The sequence below is a fragment of the Sander vitreus genome, chromosome 18 (assembly GCF_031162955.1).
Source record: "Sander vitreus isolate 19-12246 chromosome 18, sanVit1, whole genome shotgun sequence".
NCBI lineage: Eukaryota > Metazoa > Chordata > Actinopteri > Perciformes > Percidae > Sander > Sander vitreus.
Window position 1 is genome coordinate 9,018,815 of NC_135872.1, and position 21,945 is coordinate 9,040,759.

At 40.7% G+C, this 21,945-nt stretch overlaps 1 protein-coding gene across 8 annotated transcripts in view; it reads left to right on the top strand.

Annotated features, from left to right (window-relative positions):
- Window positions 1-21,945, top strand: part of ptprk (protein tyrosine phosphatase receptor type K) — a 122,625-nt gene that overhangs the window by 25,801 nt on the left and 74,879 nt on the right. For all 8 annotated transcript variants that reach the window (XM_078275249.1, XM_078275254.1, XM_078275250.1 and 5 more), the window contains exon 2: window positions 18,487-18,609. In XM_078275249.1, coding sequence (XP_078131375.1) covers window positions 18,487-18,609 — 123 coding nt within the window. The remainder of the gene's footprint in view (window positions 1-18,486; window positions 18,610-21,945) is intronic.

Below are 21,945 nucleotides of genomic sequence, written 5' to 3' on the forward strand. Positions count from 1 at the left end.
TGGTTTAAATCGTTTTGTAGAAGTTCAAGTTACTCCATTGACTGTTTGTCTGAAGGATGAAGCACAGCTTGAGGGTCAAGAAAACAAATGAATTGGGGAATAAGGAGAGAGACAAAATTAATAAGAGCAGAACTGCAGCTGAAGTAGAACAAATAAAGGGAAGGAGCAAAGAAGAGAAGAAATATTAAAGAAATGGAAGGACACAGGAAGAAATGGCAGCAATAGAAAGACGACAGAAAGGAGAAGGGAGGGAATAAAGAAAAAGAAATGAAGAAGGACCAAAGGAAAGAATGAAATACTCTAGTTTTGTGCAGGAGTGCAGTTTCAGCTTCTATAAACCCAGGAGCTCTGAATACTGCTTATTAAGCAGGGACCGCTTGTGTGTATTTGTGTGTGTGTGTGTGTGTGTGTGTGTGTGTGACAGGGTGATATATTGAAACACACCTCTGTGGAACAGCTGCAATGATGAGACAGAGAGTAGGGAGTAAGAGGTGTCGTCTACCTTACACACACACACACAAACACACACACACACACACACACACATTCATGCAAACAGACGCACAGAGCTGAGCCAAGTTCTTTATTGTATTACTGTGGCCAGCTAGAGAGAGAGAGAGAGATTTTTTTTGTTCCCTTTCCCCCCTGGTTTCTCTCTACCATCCACTGCTTTTTATTTCTCTACCCTCTTCTATTCTCTCATTCCCCCGACTCATCTGCAAGCATACTTATTATATTACACAGATAACAAGACCAATACAGGGAATGACAGATATTGAGAAAGACAGACAGTTAAAACATAAGGGGGAAAATAAAAGGGGGGGAGAGAGGTAGAATTGGGGCAAAGAAACACATAGAGAGGAAGAAAGGGAGAGAAATGGAAATGGGCCGAAAGAAAGAAAGAGAGAGATTTAATAGATGAATCTAATTTATCTATAATGAAATCAGCTTCAGCTATATGGAGGAATGGGCTCCATTCAGTCTTTCTGCTGTTACAGACAGATTTACCCGTTTAATATTCTAAAGATCAGTTTGAGGAGATACATGTCGACCATTCGGGTGCTTAGGAGGTGCAGCTACTAACTGGCTAGTCCTACTTTAAATGCAAAGTTAACACTTCTTACCACTTTAGACTCTGACAGTGGAGAGAGTCAAGTCAGCACAGAAACTATCACTCTAGCTTACCACAAATACAGATTTTGTTAGCGTCGATGTTGGCATGATTTTCCACTTGGTCCCACCTCTCTCCATCTATCTGACGAAGGAGAAGCACATTTTGGTTTCACTTCTCTCTTAGGAGACATGAACATACCTTTCTGGTACAGGCTATACTTAAAATTACATTGTTCTTCTCCAAATTCTCCCAAACAAGGGAAGAGTCTGGCCATCACAATCACTACATAGAGGGTGGAGAGATGTAATTTAGTTAGTTACTTCTTCTCCTTTCACCACCCTTGACTCTGCTTCACTATTCACAATAATCATGTGTGTTTGTGCGTCTGTGTCTTCTGGGTTTATACTGAAAAGAGATGGTTGCATTCAATTGTCTGTTCATGCATCCATACATGAGTATGATGGCAAAAGGCTTTTCCTATTTCGTGTGTGTGTGTGTGTGTGTGTGTGTGTGTGTGTGTGTGCGCACGCGCGCGCAAGTGCGTGCTCTCTCTCTCTCTCTCTCTCTCTCTCTCTCTCTCTCTCTCTCTCTCTCTCTTTCCACCTTTCATGTCCGTCCAGGCATAAAGCAATCCACTCCTCACACACACACAGCCTCAGGCCAACACACACACACACACACACACACACACACACACACCCACACCCACATTGCCCATGGCTAAAAATTTAGTCCAAGGAAGGTTTTTTACTCTTCAAGTTGTTTGTTCGAGTGGATTTTACACAACGCCCTTGGCATAACATAACACACACTCATAACAACACACACACACACACACACACACACACACACACACACACACTCATTGTACAGACTTCTTCTCCTGTCAGCATGGCATAATAACACACACACACACACACCAGAAACACTATGCAATCCAATTATTCTGTACAATGTGTGTGTGTATGTTTTCTCAAATTGCATCTGTTGTTACGGCAGACATTTTTACAGCAGCTTCTGTATGTTTTGCTGATGAATGTAGGTATGTTTTAAATCAAAGGATGCAGCTGCAACAGAATGCTAGTTGAGGCTTTTTGCTGTGATGTCGTGTAGTGATTTGGGAAAAATTACAGTCCATTTTGGGTTTTATGGAGTAAATGTTCAGGAAATGGTCCACATTGTGCATCGCCAGGGGGATTTGTTTTAGTCTGAAAGAAAACAAAAATGTTGCGATTGCAAAATCCCAGTTTGGGGAAATAATGGGCTGTTTATGCTGGTGAAGTGGGGGAACTGGTTTTATCTCCTCTTTCATCACGTCCTCTCTTTCCTCTGCCTATGTCACTATCAGTTTCCCTGTCTCCTTTCCTCATCCTTCTTTCCCTCCCTTCCCCCTTGCCTGCAGGACAGGAGGCAGAGAGGAGTGGACAGTTAAAGGAGATGATCCCTCACTCCCCCTCTCTCTGTCTCCCTCGCTCTCTCAGCATTACAAAGCCACTTGTCCACTTTGATTACTTACATTAGCGTGAGCAAGAAAAAGACTGCGCTCTGGATTTGCCTGTGTGTGCGCTATAGAGAAAGAGAGAGTGACAGTGTGTGTGTGTGTGTGTGTGTTCGGCCTAGACACAAGTCAACAACCAAACAGAGCAGTGATTGTTTGGGTCGTTGTATAACAACCAATGGTTTCCTTGTGAGTCAAACCAGAAAGGAACCAGCATTTTCTGCCTGGCTGCTGTGAGCGATGGCACTGACATGGAGGGATGAGGAGAAGGAAAGCGATAGACTGTGTGTGTGTTTAGTGGTCACGGTGGGAGGGATGAGTGATCAAGAAGAGGAGGGAAGGAGGAGGGATGGATAGAAGATGGACATGGATAGATAGATGGGATAAATGAAAAAAAGCATCTAGTCTGTACTTGTTTTCCATTAGCAAGGTTCCAAACTGTTCACAGAACAAATACAAACAGCGTTAATTACTTGGCACACATTGTGGCGTACGTGCCGCAATGGGAGTAAGAGCTTGTGAATGTGCATGTTTCTAAAACAAAAGAGAGAGAGAGACAAAGCTAGAAAGGACAATGCTGTGGGAAAGTTTAAAAGATGTGGGGCAACATTCATAAGCAGCTACTTTGTGCCAACTAGAGTGAATCTTTTTTGATCTACATTCTATTTGATATATCATTTTTGGAGTAACAATATTCATTTCATAGACATTTTAGCAATACAACAATGTTACAGAATGCACCACAGAGCTGAAATAAAAATGTTCCCCCATATCAAGTCATCTGGCACTGCTTAGGTGATGATTCCTTTCCAAGTCATCAGACTTGGATTTGTTTTAAAATCACTCTACCTAGCCTAACCAATTATGAGATCAACATGAATGAAACACGATGTTGTCAACCAATTGCAGACAACTAACCAGACTTGGCCAAAACACAGACATGTTGTGACAGGAGGTTTGTGCCATCTGTGGTGATCAAAGCCCAGCACTCCAATCCAGGGTTTATGGTCACCTTGAAAAGAGATTGCTGAATTTATTCAGCTATAATAATCATAGGATACTGTGCAGTGACATGTAGTACTGCTGAAATGTCTAACAGTGACTCTTTACAAGCTTTAGGCATCTGGTGCTGCATCAGATCTTGACCTCCGATCTCTCCAGAGGACGCATGCAAAAGAAGATTTACCCACAGCGGCCAGTAAAGAAAGTATCACATTAAATTGTTCCTCCCTCGTCCAAACATTTCAGTTAAAGATCATGTTTATAAGAATAAAAAGTCCCCATAGAAATAGATTTCTCTCTTAATTTCGACTGGGAAGAGGTAGAACCGGAACGTAAGAGGCTCACAGCTAGCAACAGGAGTTTGAATGAGTACCATAGGCTCCCTGTGCTGAAATAAATGAAATGTCATGGAAGTAATCTGTGTTACTATGAAAAGTACATTGTGAGCTAACTTGTAGCACTTGCTCTGTGCAGCCTGTGCAGTGTTCATCTCTGGGTCTGAGGTCATGGAATGGAATGGGTGTGTATGCCATGGCGCTGACATTAAAGGCGTTTTAGTGCGAGTCCATGCCTGATCAAACAGGGTCTGATGCCCTAGAGCAATAGGCCACAGCCCCTCAAAATGTGCACACACTCTCCACACGAAAAGAACATTTCATGGTCAGCTACATGGCCGATATTCTTCGAGGAAATATTGTTTTTAATTCACCGTTTCATATCATTTCAGTATATCATTTATTCAAACAGAATTCTGCAGTGACAATGGGGCACTTACATTCAGTTTTGCAGTTTAAAAGTGCTCAAAGATTTTACAGTGAATAAAACATTGTCATATTGCACATATTGTTGTCAAGGCCAGGCAGAATCCTTGTATCTCTGAATTGTTTTTTTATTTTTTATTTCTTGCCAAGTTAAAAAAAAACAGGGTCTGACTAGTCCACACAGCATTCCGGGATGGAAGAAAAACGTGCTCTGGTTTATTGGCATTTCTTTAAACCAATCACAATTGTCATGGGCGGCGCTAAGCTCCGCATTGAGCCGCTGTAAAATAGTTGTACGTGAGAAAACTCAGATTGGACAGATAGTCTAGCTAGCTGTCTCAATTTATCCTGCAGAGATCTGAGGAGCAGTTAACCATAGTCCTCATAAATCCACCGGAGTTTAAAATTCCAACACAAAGAAAGCGTAAGGAAACGGACATTGGCGAAAATACATGCATCCGGCGGAATTTTCTGCGGCACCAGAACAATCCCGGAAGTGGAACATCAAGGATATAGACTAAACACCAGCTAACTGCAGAGAGTTAGGCAGTGCTCTGTAACCTAAATGTGAGTCAGAAACTGGTTCGACTGCTCAAGGCTTTGTCATTTAACAATACACACACACACACACACACACACACACACACACACACACACACACACACACACACACACACACACACACACACACTATCTTTTACAGTAAAAGACCACTCCCCTGTAGGTAACTTGCCTCTCTCTCCAATGAGCCACCCCTTAGCTCCAAGACACACATACACATACACTTATAAAAAAACAAGAGTTTGTATAACTAGAATTATTGAATCAAGGTAAATTATATAATTATATAACATAGCTTGTTTTCCAAATGAGCCCCATCCAAAGCATCTTATTTAACTCACACAGGGACACAAGCAACAAGTACATGACCATGTTTCTCTGAAAACGCACACGCACGCAAGCACATATGCTCTCACATACAGTATTTCCCTGTTGTAAAGTGTAATAACAGCTGTCCTCGGGCCAGTTACAGCTATCGTAAAGAGACGGCAACTCCCAAAACTCATTTAACACACGCGCACACACACACATACGACATGAACCTGGAGGGAGGAGGAATGGCGGTCTCTGTAGCACTTACTTTGCCCTCTCTTTCCTCTCTCTCTCTCTGTCGCTGTCTCTCCCTCTTTCTGTCTCAAGTCTCTCTTTTTTCAGCCCTAAGTGACGTTTGACCACTTTTTACAGCTGAAGGTGACAACGTACACATTCACATTCATGCACACTCTGCAGTATGTGTTCTCTCTAGTCTCCAGGCTAGTGTGTCTGATTGTGTGATTGTGACGGAGGGAGGGGAAACAGACAAGAGGAGAAAGTAGTAGAGTAGTGTGTTCACGTTCCTGCAGTTTCGCTTTTGTTGTGCATTGAAGAATTGGTGTTGTAATTGAAACATGAGATGCTACACATTCCTATAACTGGTGGTGAAGTTACAACTGGGGTAGACTGAGGAACACTGGTTTCTGGTACCCCACTACTGGAGTGAACTGCAAAACAAACTAAAGTTACAGACAATCAGTGTGTCTATGTGATGATGATTATTATGTGTGGCTGACCTTAAAATCTTCCTAAAATACAGCATGTAATTTGATCTCATGACTGTCTTGTAAAGAGATACTGGTCTTAATAAAACTTCCTGAATAAATAACGCTTAACTTACTAGCATACTTACAAAAGTGATTACTGAGATTTGGGAAAACGGCAGTAGTCAAACAGGGCAAAAAACACAAGCCATCAGATGTTCAGTAAACAAGCCTACAGTTTAGCCAGATTACACTAGCTAGTAACATGTGATGAACAGTGGAAAGTTAGCAAGCTAGAAAAATACAGATAATAGAAGCTTCACATCACAGGGTAAAATGGTTAACATTCAGTACTCATTGCAGACTGAAACAACTCAGGAATAGCTCAATCTGCTGCAACAATAGCTAAATAGAAAGAGTACAAACTTACATCGTCTCTGACTTCTGAACAAGCAACCGCCGTAATGAAAAGAAACACGACACGATAATTAGCGTACGTAACTAACGTAGCCGTAACTACACACACTGTAACATACACAGTCTCCGTAGCGTGAGGATTTCACAGTAACGAGTAACGATGCAGCACATAAAAAATTTATCAGTAAAAGTATTAAACTCATTGAAAATATGTACTCAAGTAGAAGTAGGAGAAAACAAAATACTCCAGGAGTGTACAGATACAGCCTTTAAGTACTTAAGTACAGTAGTGAAGTAGTTCTACTTCGCTACTATACATCTCTGCTCATTTCCTGGTTCTCCTTCTCCATAAACACCATGAAATTAAGGAGAGAGGGTTAACTTTTCCTGCTACAGATTTCCCACTGTGGTCAGAAAGCACAGGGGAGACATTTTCTTTCTCTCACTATGACTCCAGAGTCGGTACTCTCTCCGAAGATAATCGCCATCACTCTTTAACTCGCTCTATCACACACTCCCCACGTGCACACACATGCCTCCCCTGTTATTCTCTTAAAGAGTTTGACGCACACACCAACGCACAAGTATAAACTTCAGGCCACTTAACGTAGGCTACGACGAAAGCTCTGCATGGAGCCTCCGCAGAAGCATTAAATCAACCTTAAGTGTGACTGAAGACAAGGCTTGGTATTAGAGAGGAGAGTCAACGTTGGTCTTTAGATTGTATACTGTATTTAGATGTTTACAATGTATTTAGATGTTTATAAAGGACATCGGACGTATTTTTTAGCAATATTGACATCTTCCCAGATGTCAGCAGTTGACATTATGAGAGCAATGTTATTATTATCTCTGATAGGAATGATGGCCAAGACCAGGTTGCATTAAACAGTATGCCCCTTTTAATATACACCTGCCTTTGAATGTAAACCTACTGACAACAGTGCAATCATAGCTGTAAATATTATTTTATGTTGTTTTACATTTGTACACACGGTCTTGGCACTTGTGACACACAGCTACGGCCTTTTTATTTATGCCTGTCATCATTGCAAACATAGCTTTTACCCTCAGCACAGCCACCATCATGACAAGGAAACAGAAATGTGTAATGTATGTTTAGCTCTGCAGACAGTCTCAGAACTAGGTGCTTTGGTAGTTGTCTGGCCTGCTAGCATGTTTTTCCCACTTGTATGTTATTCCCTTTGTTTGGGTCTCTATGGTTTCCACCGCTGGGTAATGTGCTCTTGTTCTGTGCTGGCAGTGAAAAGTAAACTTCCTCCAGGACAGTAAATGCTATCGTTAGGTATCTTTTGTTGTTCGACAGAACTGTGTCACAACCACAGATAAAAGAGCTTCTTTGACATTATTTTCTTCTATTTGAGTTTTTTTGTTTTTTTTTTCATATTTGATTTTTATTGGTTTCAGAAGTCCCAGAAACATTTTCCAATTGTTATTTTAGGCGCTTTTATCTCCTTTGAAGTTGGATGTTTTAGAGGCGTGAAGAAGTGTGTTTATTTATTTGTCTCCGTCTTTTTTTTCCTCTTCGTCTCTGTCGGCCTCTCCAGTATTATTAGTGCTGTTTCAGGTTGTTCTTTGTGTGTCGGTGTGGAGAACTGCTTTTTGTCCAACAGGCTGAACAACAGAAGTGCTTCTGCTGCACAAACACAGGATAGACTAAATCCGACCCGCCAGTCGGTCAGTCAGTAAATCAGTCAGCCAGCCTTTGAACCAGCTTGCTGGACAATTGGAGGAGTCAGCCAGGCAGTTCAGTGTGTCACCAGCCTCTGTGCTGACTTGCTAAGCTAACTGCCTCAGATTTAACCTGCTTATAGCTCCCGGGTGTTTTTCTTCTAAACTGCAAGATTCCTCATCCTCTCTCTTTTCTGACTCTTTCATTCCACTTCAGTCTTTCTTCTCTCTCCTTCCCTTTTGTTTTCTGTAAATTTTCTTCTCCATCTGGCCCTACTTACCTTGTGTGGGTGTGTTTGAGTGTGTGTGCATTTATGTGGGGGTTGGTGTTTAATGTGTGTTTGTTCTGCTCTTATCTCGTCCACACCAGACCTGCTTTTCAGTCCAAAACCTCAGCTGTGCCCCGATTGGCTCAGAAACAAACTGCCTCCTGTCTGCTCTGTTATTGGCCCATTTAAATCCTCTACAATGGATCAAGCCTTATTTGATTGTATTCTCCTGGTAATATATCAGTTAGTTATCAGGAGAACATGATGAATGGTTTAGTTTCACAGTGTAAAGAAGCTTGCTGAATCCAGTGGCATGTGCGTACATACAGGTGTGGGGCTCTCTGCTCCGTCCAAATGCAGCCCACCAACCGCTAGCAATCATTCTGACCTCTTTCTGTCCAGTATTGATCACTTTACAGTCCAGGCCCCTTTTGTATATTTCAATGGGACTTGTGCATGTAGCCTCATTCACATTGTGTGTGTCTACGACACTGTACAGTAAAACCTGGAATGTTTTTTTTTTTTTATCTTATGACTTTCAGTTCACTCACATGATGTTTAGATGTTTGACGAAGAGAACTGTGATAAAATATGAATTGCTTTCTACATTTTCCCCACTTGGAGTCATAATACAGTTAAAGTTTATACAGGCTGAGTGTCTGTAGTGAGTCAGCCAGTCCGCATTTTTGAGGTCAAGTGTGCAGTGAAGGATGGTGAGGAGCAGCCAGTTGGGACTTGTTGTTTGGGGATTTTTACTTAAAAGAAACTATCAGCGGTGCTCTAAGTTCTGAGCCGAGCTGAGTGCTGTCTCAGGGCTCAATAATTACTCCCCCCTGACTCATTTAGAATGACACACACTGACATAGGATCAGATCGTGGTTTACGGGCTACTCCTTCGATGACGTTATAAGCTACCAATGTCTAGAGTCATCTTAAGACACACACACACACACACACACACACACACACACACAATTGCCGGCCATAAAACTTTTACTGTCGGTTTCAGTTCAGCTCTCGTTGCTACAGAAAAGCAATGAAAAGTTGACCTATTGACCCAGTTGTTAAATGGGAACCTCAGGTAGCAAACACAGGTAGCAAACTGTATCTGTATTGTAACCCGCACTGACAGAGACAGAAAGAAAGGAGTGGACAGGGAGACATTAAACAGAGAAGTGTGTGTGTGTGTGTGTGTGTGTGTGTGTGTGTGTGTGTGTGTGTGTGTGTGTGTGTGGGGGGGGATAAATGGGTGAACAAACACAAAAAGAGGAGGATATGGTTCAGCTTTCCTGGGAACGAGTGAAATCTGACTCCCTCTGGGATTGTATGGTTGAACTCATTCACAGACAGTGAGAAGGGGGGAGGGAGGTAAAGGAGAGGTGAGGAGGATTTCCCAATTTTCTCTGTGAGAGACAAGCTCGCCCCTCCGTCTCTCTATCATCCCCACCCCCTCCTCTCTTCTCCTAGCCTTATCTGCCAGCCAGTCAGCGAGTCAGTCTGCATGTGAAGTTGCTTTAAATGTCAGCATTTGAATAGTAATAGAGATTAACGATGGAGAGATAGACACGGAGCGTAAGAGGGAGAGAGAGAAAGCACAGGAGAGAGGTGAATGCCATAAAGATAGTGTCTATGAAAGGTTTCGACCTGTGCTAACAGTGCTAACAGCTATCTCTGGACACACACACACACACACACACACACACACACACACACACACACACACACACACACACACACACACACACATATACACACACATGGCATGATTATAGTGGTCAGACGAAGATAGAAATAAAGAAAGATGTAGAGAAAGGAAATATTCCCATAGAGGTGTGATGTATTTAGGGTTTAAGTGTCATGTTGACTGTCAACAGGTCATTTAGGATGTATAATTGTCACTGCCATGAGGAATTTAGAGCTACATACAGTATTAATGCTGATACTGTTTGTTGATTAATATATTAGTTGACCAACAGCAAATTAATGACATTGACATTTTTATTTTTGGTTTTTAATTGCAGGCAAAAATACCCAAAAACATGAAAATGTGAGGATTTGCTGTTATTCTGTTTTATATTATGTTTTGGTTTTCGAATGTATGAATAATGGATGGTTTTAAACATGTGGTATTGTGATAGAGAAAGAAATAGAAAAAAAAAAACACTGCTCACCTGCTATCAGGCTAAGCTGAGGTGCTGGAGCTACAAACTATAAAACTAATGGAAAACAGCACTGATGATAAGTAAAGGTGCGGCAAAGGGTCAAAATAGTAGCCTAGCTAGATTCTAGTGATTTTAGAACAGCTAAGGGGCGTTGTTAGGCACAACGCTAAGCCGAGTGAAGTGTAAAATAAATTAATAAATGGCGGCATGTGATTAAAAAAAATTAACACGTTATGCTCGGCCCTTAATCGCATCGCGACAGCCCTAATTATAATACATGACTAATCAGTTAAAAAAAGTATCAACATACTAGCTGCTTATGGAAGGAATAATTAATTGCCTGACCGATACTGAAATTTTATTTTGAAGCTGAAATTGATATCCATATTACAACATTACAACCTTTTCCAGACTAGAGTTGATGCAACATTGCTGGAAAGAGTAAGAGACATGTGGACATGTGCCATGTAGAACAAAATACTCCTAAAAACATCCGCTGTAGCATCAAACAACGTTTCCTCGCAGCTCAGTTCCTATTCCTTTTGTACTGTGTGACAGTGATGCTGTGATGCCGTTCATTAGTAAGTCGTTAACGCCTCATTGTTTGCTGATGGTGCTTTTTGTTTGTCCAAGCAGAGATGTGTTTTCAGGTACCACATTCAACTTTCTTTGTCTTACAACATATAGCATTGACAACCAGCAATGACAACCATCAATGAGAGTCCCATTCAACAGCAAAAGTCTTTGTAGTCACAACTTTACAAAGAAAGCACTCAAAATACTATTTGTTGGCAATCAGTTTTATTGTTAAAAACATACCTCATCCAGACATTTTGGCCAATGAAATGCCAACATGCAGCGATGGAGGTCGGGGCTGCCTTTCACCACAGAGCCTGCACGGCCAAATCATCAGTTTGTGGAAAATAATGTGGCGCTTGAAAAATGCTTGGGTATGAATTTGATTTGAAAAGCGGCATTAACCCCAAGAGAGGAGTGGGGTGAGGTGAAGAGATAGTCAGGGATGGAAGGACAGAAAGGCTCCTCACAGAAGGAAAAACACACATTTCTGTTTTACTGTTACTGTCAATGGAAACTCCTGAATCAGCTCTGCACACACACACACACACACACACACACACACACACACACACACACACACACACACACACACACACACACCCACACATCTCAGATTCAATTACAGCATTGTGAGATGAAGGAGAAATTCTTCAGCCTTCAGCACTTCCAATTAAACTACTGCTCTGAGTATGTGCACATACATGAGTGTCACTGTGTGTGTTGCTGTGTAAGTGGTGTGTATTTGGGTGCGTGATTGCGCGTGCCAGTGTGTATGTTTAATAGGCGAGGTATGTGTATATGGGTCTTGGCTTTGATGGCGTCGCGCTGCGCTGCAAGGACCACTGAAGCGTGACGAGTGAGAGTGTATGTGTGTGTGTGTGTGTGTGTGTGTGTGTGTGTGTGTGCCTGCCTCTCTGATGTCACCTTGTATCATTTCAGGCTAATTTCACCTATTCTCAGAGAGGGAGAGAGAGAACAAGAGGCAGAGAAAGAGTACAAAAAAATATAGGGACGACAAAAAGTAAATGATAAGGTACAACTTTATTAGTGTCCTTGAGGCGGTCAGGGCCACTCTGTGTGACACACACACACACACACACACACACACACACACACACACACACACACACACACACACAGATTAAAAACAACAAACATAGCAACAGGAGTATAGATTAGTTGCAGTGTCAAGAGGGCATTATAAAGGGATAGTGTATAATAACATAATATATAATACAGTATGATCAAGTTTCTGCATGAATTCCTCTCCTCCCTTTTATTCCTCTCTCCTTTCTTAAGCCATCTCCGTGTGTTTGAGCCAAAAACTAAACCCGTTGTAGTGATTCACTGGTATGAAATGTCCCAAAAAGCCATATATGGTTAGAAATCCAGGTCAGCAAACGTAATTATTAACTGGACTCTGCCAAAATGTTAATGATTTGGAGGGAAACCGTATGGTTGAAATTGGATTTTAATGATGTCAATGTAATTATTGTCCTTGAAAATGATTTCCGTTTGCAAAACGGAGCTTCTCTTCTCTTCATGTGGTATAATTGTGATGCCTCCAAACTAAATAGATTTGAATCCTCGTTGAACTCATTATTAATACAGGAAAGACAGAAATAGATAGAAATACAAGACAAAAGAAAGAAAGAAAAGTTTTTTATGCATGTTTGTTAACAATATAATAAAGTTAATCAACAGACTTAGAGTGAGCTCCCTGAAATTATTTCTTTTTCTGCCTGTCTGTTTTCCCCTCTCTTCTGTCCCTCTCCATGTTTTTGCTCTCTTTATTTCTCTTTCACCCTCTTTCACTCATCTTGTCTTACCTGCTCTCTCTCTCTGGTGATTATATATTTGCCTGCAGACTGAAATGGAGGTCAGCTGATAAATACTAGACACAGTCAGAAAGAGGGAGAGAAAGAGCAAGAGTATTTACTGTACGTACATTAGAGAAGAAATGTGTATTTTTTTTGTCTGCGGGGGAGTGAAATGGGGTTTATCCTTCAGATTCCTGAGCAGATTTATGCTGTTTCACCTCAGCCTGTGATATGTGAGAGTTAAAACTCACCAGAGATGCTTCTTTTTTCGTAGTTTGAAGAAAACATATATGAACATGCTGTGTGTCTTAAATACACGTTAAGATAAGTCATGGTTGTCTCTTTTCATAGTAATGAAAACGGTGTTAAACATGGTGAGGGTCAGCATGAAATCCAGTTCCTACACCCCCCTTTTTCTTCCATGTCAAATAAAGAACTGGCACTGCAAACTGAGAATGTAAAAAGAAAACAAATCTGACTCTAGCATTTTTTATTTTTCTTTGAACTAATTGTTCAACCCGAGATCGGTAAACTCACATTCGTAAGGCAAGATGTTTATTGTCACACCTGTTATACAAGTATAAACATCTTGAAAGCTTATGCTGGGAGGCTCCATTAAAGAAAACCATTAAGTAGAACATGTAAGGGACATATTAAAATATTATAAAATAAGTAAATAAATCTAAGAGGCAATGAAGGAAAAACAGCAAAAACATATAAAAAATGCTAACAAAATATAAGAAGCGATACAAAATTTTTACATTCAAGGCCTATTTATAAAACAATGACTACAGCATAAAGAATAGATATTGCACAGGGCGGGGAGTAGCAGAAGAACTTGCAGTTTTTATGTTGTACCAGCTTAAAATTATTTACAGTGAATGTGGACAGGTGGAAAGAAAGATAGAAGAAAATGTCCTTGAATATGCAGACACTCTGGTGTCATAAAAGTTATGCTGACATGATCTCGAGTCAATGACCTTGCATATTTTTTATATCTCACACATATCTGTATATCTTGCATGCAGAACTCTGACCTTATATCTGTCACATTGGATGCCTGAAAGTACTCTACACTTTCTTCATTTCAAACCAGGCTGGACACTCCAGCACACATACAGTAGGATAAATGTAGTTCAACTTAAAATCTCACCTTTTTTACTTTACAGGACTGATTGCTTTAGCTGTTTTCCCTACATTGACTCATCATCTTATAATTAAAATGGTTTAGAGAATATTAAGTCCTGTATACCATCTATCTCCTTGGAGTCACTATTGATCTCTTCAAGGGCTGAATTAAAAAATGGATGCAATTAAATATCAAATGTTAGTCAAACAAAACAGCCAAAGAGCTTTTTGCAGTAATGGAGCCTTATATTCAATGGCATTGAAGACCCTAATTATTTACTTACACATGAGACAATGTCAAAGCATGTGCAAACAGTGCCACTTTGCAGTATAAAGCCAGTAGTAACAGCTGAGGCAATGTAAAGTTGCTTATTTTAACTGATTGTACAACACCAAGGCCACGCTACCGTGATAATTAGCCATCTATTAGTTATAATTGAGTTTCTTTGTCATAATAGAGTTTATGGAATTGTCTAGGGAAAGAAAAAAAGCACCTCAGACCTTTATTTGATCTAAGCGTGTCCCAGGGACTTCTGTCTGAGCAGACTATAGCTGTTAGATCTGATTTAATGCTGCCTATTGTACAGATTGGTTAGATCGCATTGGAGAAAAGCAAAGCTAATCCAGCTAGCTATTGTTACAAATTCTTGCTGTGTTGCCAACTAATAATCATGATCTAAGCTAATAACTGAGGAATGAACGTGGTCTTTTTTTTCCGCCGACCCCTGGGGGCTCTCTGCTCCCATGTTTCTGAACAGTTTGAGTCAAAGCACTTTTCTTTGACTCACCTACTGGAGGTGGAGGTCAGTGCAAATCACTACAAAATGAATCTGAGTGACGGTGGCAGATGTTGTCTGATGCCACTCAACAATCTTTGAGAAAAGACTGCGGCTGTCCTGTGTGTGTGTGTGTGTCGGTCCTCTCTCTGCCCTTGAGCCTTTATCAAGTCCTTCTAATTATTTTATAATGCAAATGAGTTGCCATTATTTCATTAGCGAGGCAGCCAATCACAGAAGCTGATTAGGAAGTGATTAGCATGCAGTCGGTTTCTCTCTCTCTCTCTCTCTCTCTCTCTCTCTGTGTCCTTGTGAATGAAGGGGAGGGGGGCAATAATGACCCATCTGGACACACACTCGTGCATATAGTTGGAAAATTGTTGTAGAGATTTGTTATACAATATAAACAGTTAACACATGCAGACAGCCACAGTACAAATGCACAAATACGCTGTATATCTGGAACATGTTTAACCAAAGTGGTTATTTTTATAATATCAATCAGATGGCTATAAGTCATGTGAAAGGGTTTGGCCATAGTGACAAACCCACAGATGATTACTCTACAGAGGCCAAACATGCTGTAAACTAAGGATACGTACTTCGACAATGTCAAATCTATGGCCTATCAGTTTATCGCTTTAAGAAAATATACCAAACATCGTATGGCCCTGACACACAAACCCGCAGAAAAGACAGTCAGACTGATCAGTCGGCTCCCCGAGGTCCAAAAAAGTGCGCGAGAAAAAATTAAAACCGGAAATGATGAACGCGTTACGTGGGTCTGGCTTCTCCAGTTGACCTATAATGGCGGCTTGTTCGAAATACAATCTCGTATTTTACGAAAATAGTTCACTGAAACGTGTTTCTGAAAAAGTATTTTAATATCAGTTAAAAGAGCCGTTCGTCACTCATCCCGCTCGCCATTTCCGGGTTAGCACTCCACCAATCAGATTGGTCATTGAGTCCGACTGCCCGCCCTCCGACCCAGCAAGTCAGGTCGGCCAAAATGAAGGCAGACGGCCCCTCCGACGGATGACGGAGCACACCAGACAGACTCGAGTCACCGACCTCGCCAGACTGTCCGACGGCCGATTATCGGGTTGGTGTGTCAGGGCCTTGAGGCTTTAGTAATACTAAAGTAAAATGTTACTTTCCAGCCACCAGGTGCAATGCTGAGCACAACAGTCCATTCTTTGAAGGAATCAATGATGTTTTATCTTGGTTTTTACTCTTACCTTTATTAGAAATAACTTCCATACAACAGACATTAACCTTACTGAATTTCCCTCAACTGTTTTTAATTTTCATTAGTCTGACACTTTAAATGCTAACCACTCATTGAAGACCAGCGTCACAGTAAACTGCAGTGCTTTTAAGCTGGACAAATTATGTATAATACATTGTGTTATCATGCACATTAGCAATCAAACCCAATTGTTGGATACTGATGTATGACAACTGCTCGTCTTGTTCCATCATAGGTTGCAAACTTATGGAAGATCATAATAATTAAACAATCATAGTTGGTATTTTAAATAGTCCCACCTTGCTAATTAAACTTGAACATGTAATTTCCCCATTGGGGATCAATAAAGAGTATGCATTATAAATTATATTTACTGAGCTATCTGAATGATTGAGCATTTTGGGAGTAATTTGGGAACAAAGATAGTTAAATTTAAGCAAAGCTCTACTCTTACAATAACCCTATAGTGCTACTGTGCATGTGGTCCACACAAGCCAGCTCTCACTTTGCTAACAGTTATGAGGTACGTTTCTGTACAAAGAAAGTGGAAAACGTTAACAAAGAATATTATTTTTCACCATAACCACATAACATGCACAAGGTTACCCTTTCTGTATACAGGCAGTTAGTAACAGAAAACATAGCTATACTTGTACACAACTGTTCATGCTTATGATGCAGTATATTCCCATACACATACAAACACACACACCCAGAGTTACACACTTTTGCTCTTTTGACCCATGCAGAGAGAGCTACCTGACAGCAAGATGTAAACTGACACACACACTGTAGGAGACAGGAAGTCATGGAGCTTTACACGCACACACACACACACACACACACACACTGCAGCATTTGTTAGACATCTGTTGAATTAGATTCTGTTAATCCAAGCTGAGTTTGTAATACAATAGTTTGAAGTAGACCAATGTGTGTTGTTGTGCTGTACTTCATGCCCTCTACACGTCCCAGCATTTTTCGCATTATGACTGCAGGTCACTTGCTGTGACAAAGACTTAATTGAATTGAATGGGAGGAGAGGCTGGTTTAAAGAAGGATGCCGAGAGGAATGTGATCCAGTACATCTCTGAGACTTTGAGTCACAGCCAACCATACAACCGGCAGCTGAAGACAGTCGCCTAGTTAGACGTTCACTTGTTTCTCCTCCGGCGGCTGTCACCTCTTGGTATCCCTCTGTAGCAGGAGCTCAGATCAGTGGGGTATCTGAGGGCCTGTCTGTCTGCTCTCTATCACAGCCACCGCAGTACGCTCTAGGACACAGGTAGCAAAGCTGCAGTGCAAACTGAATGCTAGATTTTTTTTGCCGGCAGTGCAGGTTGCTAATAGTGCTTCATAGTCGCCTGCTCTTGTATACCTTCAGTTTCTTAGTGGTTGTGGATATAGTATAAGCGTGCTTTCTGTGTATAATGTTTAGGTTTGATGCTCTTTCATGACTTCCATTCTCTAGAAAACTAAAGATGCGAGAATGTTCTAAAATACCTGGAAATGTGCACATTTCACATTATAATGTCTTTGCAAATGTATTTTGTCGCCATAAAAAATTAAATTAAATGTCATGAAATGTCCTTTCAGCTATGCATGTTCCTATATGTTTGGCTTTAGATTAAAGCTGGGCAATAAATCACTATAATATTGATATTGTGATAAAACAATTCATTATCGTCTTGGGTTTGGTTATTTTAATTAGAGCTGAAACGATTAGTTAATTAATTACGACTACTGTGTATGTACAATGTAAATCATGATATATGTCACTACCATAAAACTATATATGGCAAATTTGATCTTCTCCTACTTTGGCCAAAGTCAAGAAGGACACGGAGGACACATATCTGTGACCACTAACGACCAGTGACTTGAATCAGATGGCATTGTGGCTTTTCTTAGCCATATCTCTCCTAGCCATTTTAATAACACAAGCCGTGCATCCCTCTTAGGTCAATGAATCAGATAGCTTGCAGTAGCCAGCATTTTATTTCTATCAGCAATATTGCAAGTATAAGCCGCATATCATTACAAGTTGATTGTTATAGCTAGCCGTCAGGGACAAGTGGCGTCTCTCTGTATTAGAGCGACTTCTTGTTTAGGCTGGGCCACAGGCGGCCAGCTCACACATGGGTGTCCCGAGGCTGTGGCGATGGCCTCAGATGATCAGCTGAAGGCCCTGATGGTTGAGTCAGAGGTGATCCTGACTGGCCTTGAGTGATGACTGTTGGAGCTCATACTCCTGGTGGTTTGTTAATGAGCTGAGACACAGACACGCACAGAAAAACAGCATACAGGAAAGATTCAAACGTTTTACTGGATAAGACTAGGGAGGAATTAATGTTGCATCACAATAAATTAGATTTAGTTCATACAGTCAATAACCACTGATGTTATGAGGTGAACTAAATCTTACTGTGTTTCTCTTTGCAGGGAGCTGTACATTTGATGAGGGCTTCACTCAGTGTGATTACCAGCAAGATCCCTATGATGACTTTGACTGGACACACATCAACACCAAGGAAGTGCCATACATATCACCAGACCTGCCACAAGGTGAGACTTGACTTCCTTTCTCCTCTCTCTATCATCCACTTCAACACCTAACAGCCGGGTGAAAGTAACTTAGTACACAGGGGCAATTTTTCTGCAGAACAAGAACTTTCTTTTTTGATGTGTTAAGTGCATTCTGAAAATACTTGTGTGCTTTTACTAAGTAGGAATTTAGATGCAGGATATTTACTTTATCGTAGTATTTATACACTGTTAATTGGTACTTTTCATTAAGTGAAGGATCTGAGTACTTCTTTCACCACTGACACCTCGTCCTTCTGTATCCCATCCACATTTCCTCCCTCTCTCCTCTTTTCTAAGACATCCTCTCCTCTTTAATCAGTTGTTTTTTTCTCTGTGGTGATGATGAAGGGGAAATTAAATCGTTCTGCCTCAGGGCTGAGGGTCTAATTAACAGAATATGAGGTCATTAATCAACGGCAGGGAACAGGAAAGGTTGCCTACTTTACAATCTTAAAAGCAAAATGTTACAACAATAACCAGCTATGCAATGTTGCGATAGTAACTGGTATTACAAAAATAAACCCACAGAGTGAGCATGTTGACTAATGTATGAGCAATGGCCTTTACCACAGTAAGAAAACCATGTGAAATTGTAACAACCACAAACATGCTTGAGTTTATTCATATCCTCTCCTCTCTTTTCCTTTCCTCTTGGCTCCTCTCTCTCCTTTTGTCTCATTTCACCTTCGTTCCTCTCATCTTATTTCCTCTCATCTCCCCTTCTTTCCTTTCTTTTCTAATACTTTCCTTTTCTATCCTCTAGTCTCCTTTTTTCTCCTCTCCTTCCCTGTCCTCTAGTCTCCTTTTGTCTCCTTTGCTCTATGGTCTGGTCTCGTTTCCCCTCTTTGCTCCTCTTCTCTCCACCTCTGTTGTTGGAGATTATAACTTTGTTACCATGACAATGATGCTAATCATCATGACAACCCAGCCTCGCTGACATTTAGAGAAAGGTTCAGTTCAACACCAGCTCTTTACGATTTTCACATAAACACACACTTTTCCTCCCAAAATGTGTGTTTACCTGCTGTCTGGTGCATGTGGTCTAGCATATATTTAAACCATAACACAGTTAGCGTGGGGTGCATTGCCCAAAGGTAAGGTGCCAACGTTTAGTGATAATAATACCAAGTGGAGTCAGTACAAAGACAGGGCAGAGTTGGCAGTTTGAAGAGGTTAAATACTTTGCACAATAGTGCAAAAGTTATGCCTGGAATTAGCATAGCATTAACTCTTATAGAAGCCAGTGGGCTGAGCAGGGGCACGAGGATGGCAGGGCAGGTTAATGGTTTGGAGATGTTGGCTCCTAAGGGGGGTTCAGAGCATTGCCTAAAGGTACGAGAGCATGAACTGACATTTGATGTGTTAATAATGCCAGCAGGGTGTGGGACAGCAGGGCTGTGGATGGAAAACGAGGTTGCTGGAGGGGATTACATACAGATACAGCAATTGGCTAGGTTTCGTATTTGGAAGAAGTGGCAGGGAATGGGTGAGGGGTTGAGTTGGTAGCTTAAATGCAGGGACACATAATGTCTATTATTAGGATTGTTTTTGTCAGGCAACCCTAGCCACCAGTAATTTAGAAGTACTCTGCGCTGGTTGCAGTCTGCCCAAGGGCATGGCATGATTTAGAGCATAGGCAGTAAACCTTTTGGGCTTTTGACCCTTTCAAACAAAGAAATAGCTACTCCCTTTGTTTAGGATGGGTTTTTAAGAATATTTGGCACCTCAAAGACCTTTGGGAGTGAGTTTATTTAGCTGATTAGTAGTTCAGGGGGTCAAATAGTGTCAAAGGTATTAGCAAAAGAAAATAAGGTTCATCTTAGGTTTTTACGCAGAATCTATTAGAGTCATTGGATAGTTCAACAAACAATTATAGTTTCGTTCCTTATAACCCACATTGGTTTGTCCCAGTTGCTAATCACCATTTGTGCTTAAGGCAGTATTGAGTGTGGAGGGATGGTTTAGCAGTTTTTTTCATAAAGCTAAAACTATTTTGTGTAATCTCTTTAGGGGTTGATGTTGGCACTAGCCACCATGGCAGGGCCTACATGCTACGCTGGCAACGTGTGTTGTTTCAATATTGAACATTCATGGGCTGGGGCTCTGTGGCTCAATGGACTAAAGCAGATACTCTTGACTCATAATGTTGTCAGCCAGTACCACTCTAAACCTATTTGGCATGCCATTCTCTTCATGTATCTATCTTTCCTCTTGTTTGCCACAGTGTACTCTCTAATATGGGAGAAGAAAAAGGGATTTAGACTGAAGTAGAGCTGGTCTCTCGTTCACTGAATGTTTTAATAATGAGTGAATAATGATGGATACAGCAACACACTATACAACTATTCAGCCTTAAAATTACCATTAAATCAAACCTCTCTGACAGAGTCTCTGCAAGGCTTGAAGAATAAGCGTCACACAACTAGTATCCAATCCAACTTTATTTGTAAAGCACATTTAAAACAACCAGGTTGACCAAAGTGCTGGACATTGACATGATTTTGGACAGATTATAAACACACAGTATGATTGGATTGCATTGGATGAACATATAATTCACATTCACTTTCAATTAAATTGTAAATTGTAGATTATTGAGCATTTAGATTGTTATTGTACATGCATTTATCCATAGAGCACAAGAGCTCAATTTATTGATCAAGTCGTCGATTGACAGAAGATTAACAAATATTTATTCAAGCAAAAATCCCCTGATTCCAGCTTCTCAATTGTGAAGATTTAATGTTAACCTGGCAAACCGTTTCTATGAATTTTTTCCACCCTAGCCATCTCACAAGCCTACTCCTCGATTGACAGCACCCCTTCATTCTTCATATAGAGCACATTTAAAGCAACACATATTGGTGCTTTCATAAGAAATCATAAAATCTCCGTAATAATGTTCAGAAACCTACATTAAGAAGACAGATCTTAAAGACATAGACATACCTGTGGAATGGGAGGATTGAATAGTGAGGGGAAAATGATTCCACAGTCTGGTAGTAACAATGGAAAATACTTGATTGCCCTTGGATTTTTAAATGGGAACATGGGATGAAGAGCAGTGATTGGTTAGTAAATCTGAGAGGCCTTAACATGGAATACGAGCTGAGGAGAAACGAGCAGTTTTGGTCCATGCAGGCCTTTTTAATACAAATTAAATTATCTTAAAATCAGTTCCATATTTAACATGAACATACATGGTGAGTCTTGTTTCTTTACTTTGGACGAGTTGCATGTTTTTACTGAGGTACAATATGTTATACCAAGAGGTTGTCAGCTATTTTGTATCACACTTAATATGGTTGGTGCCAT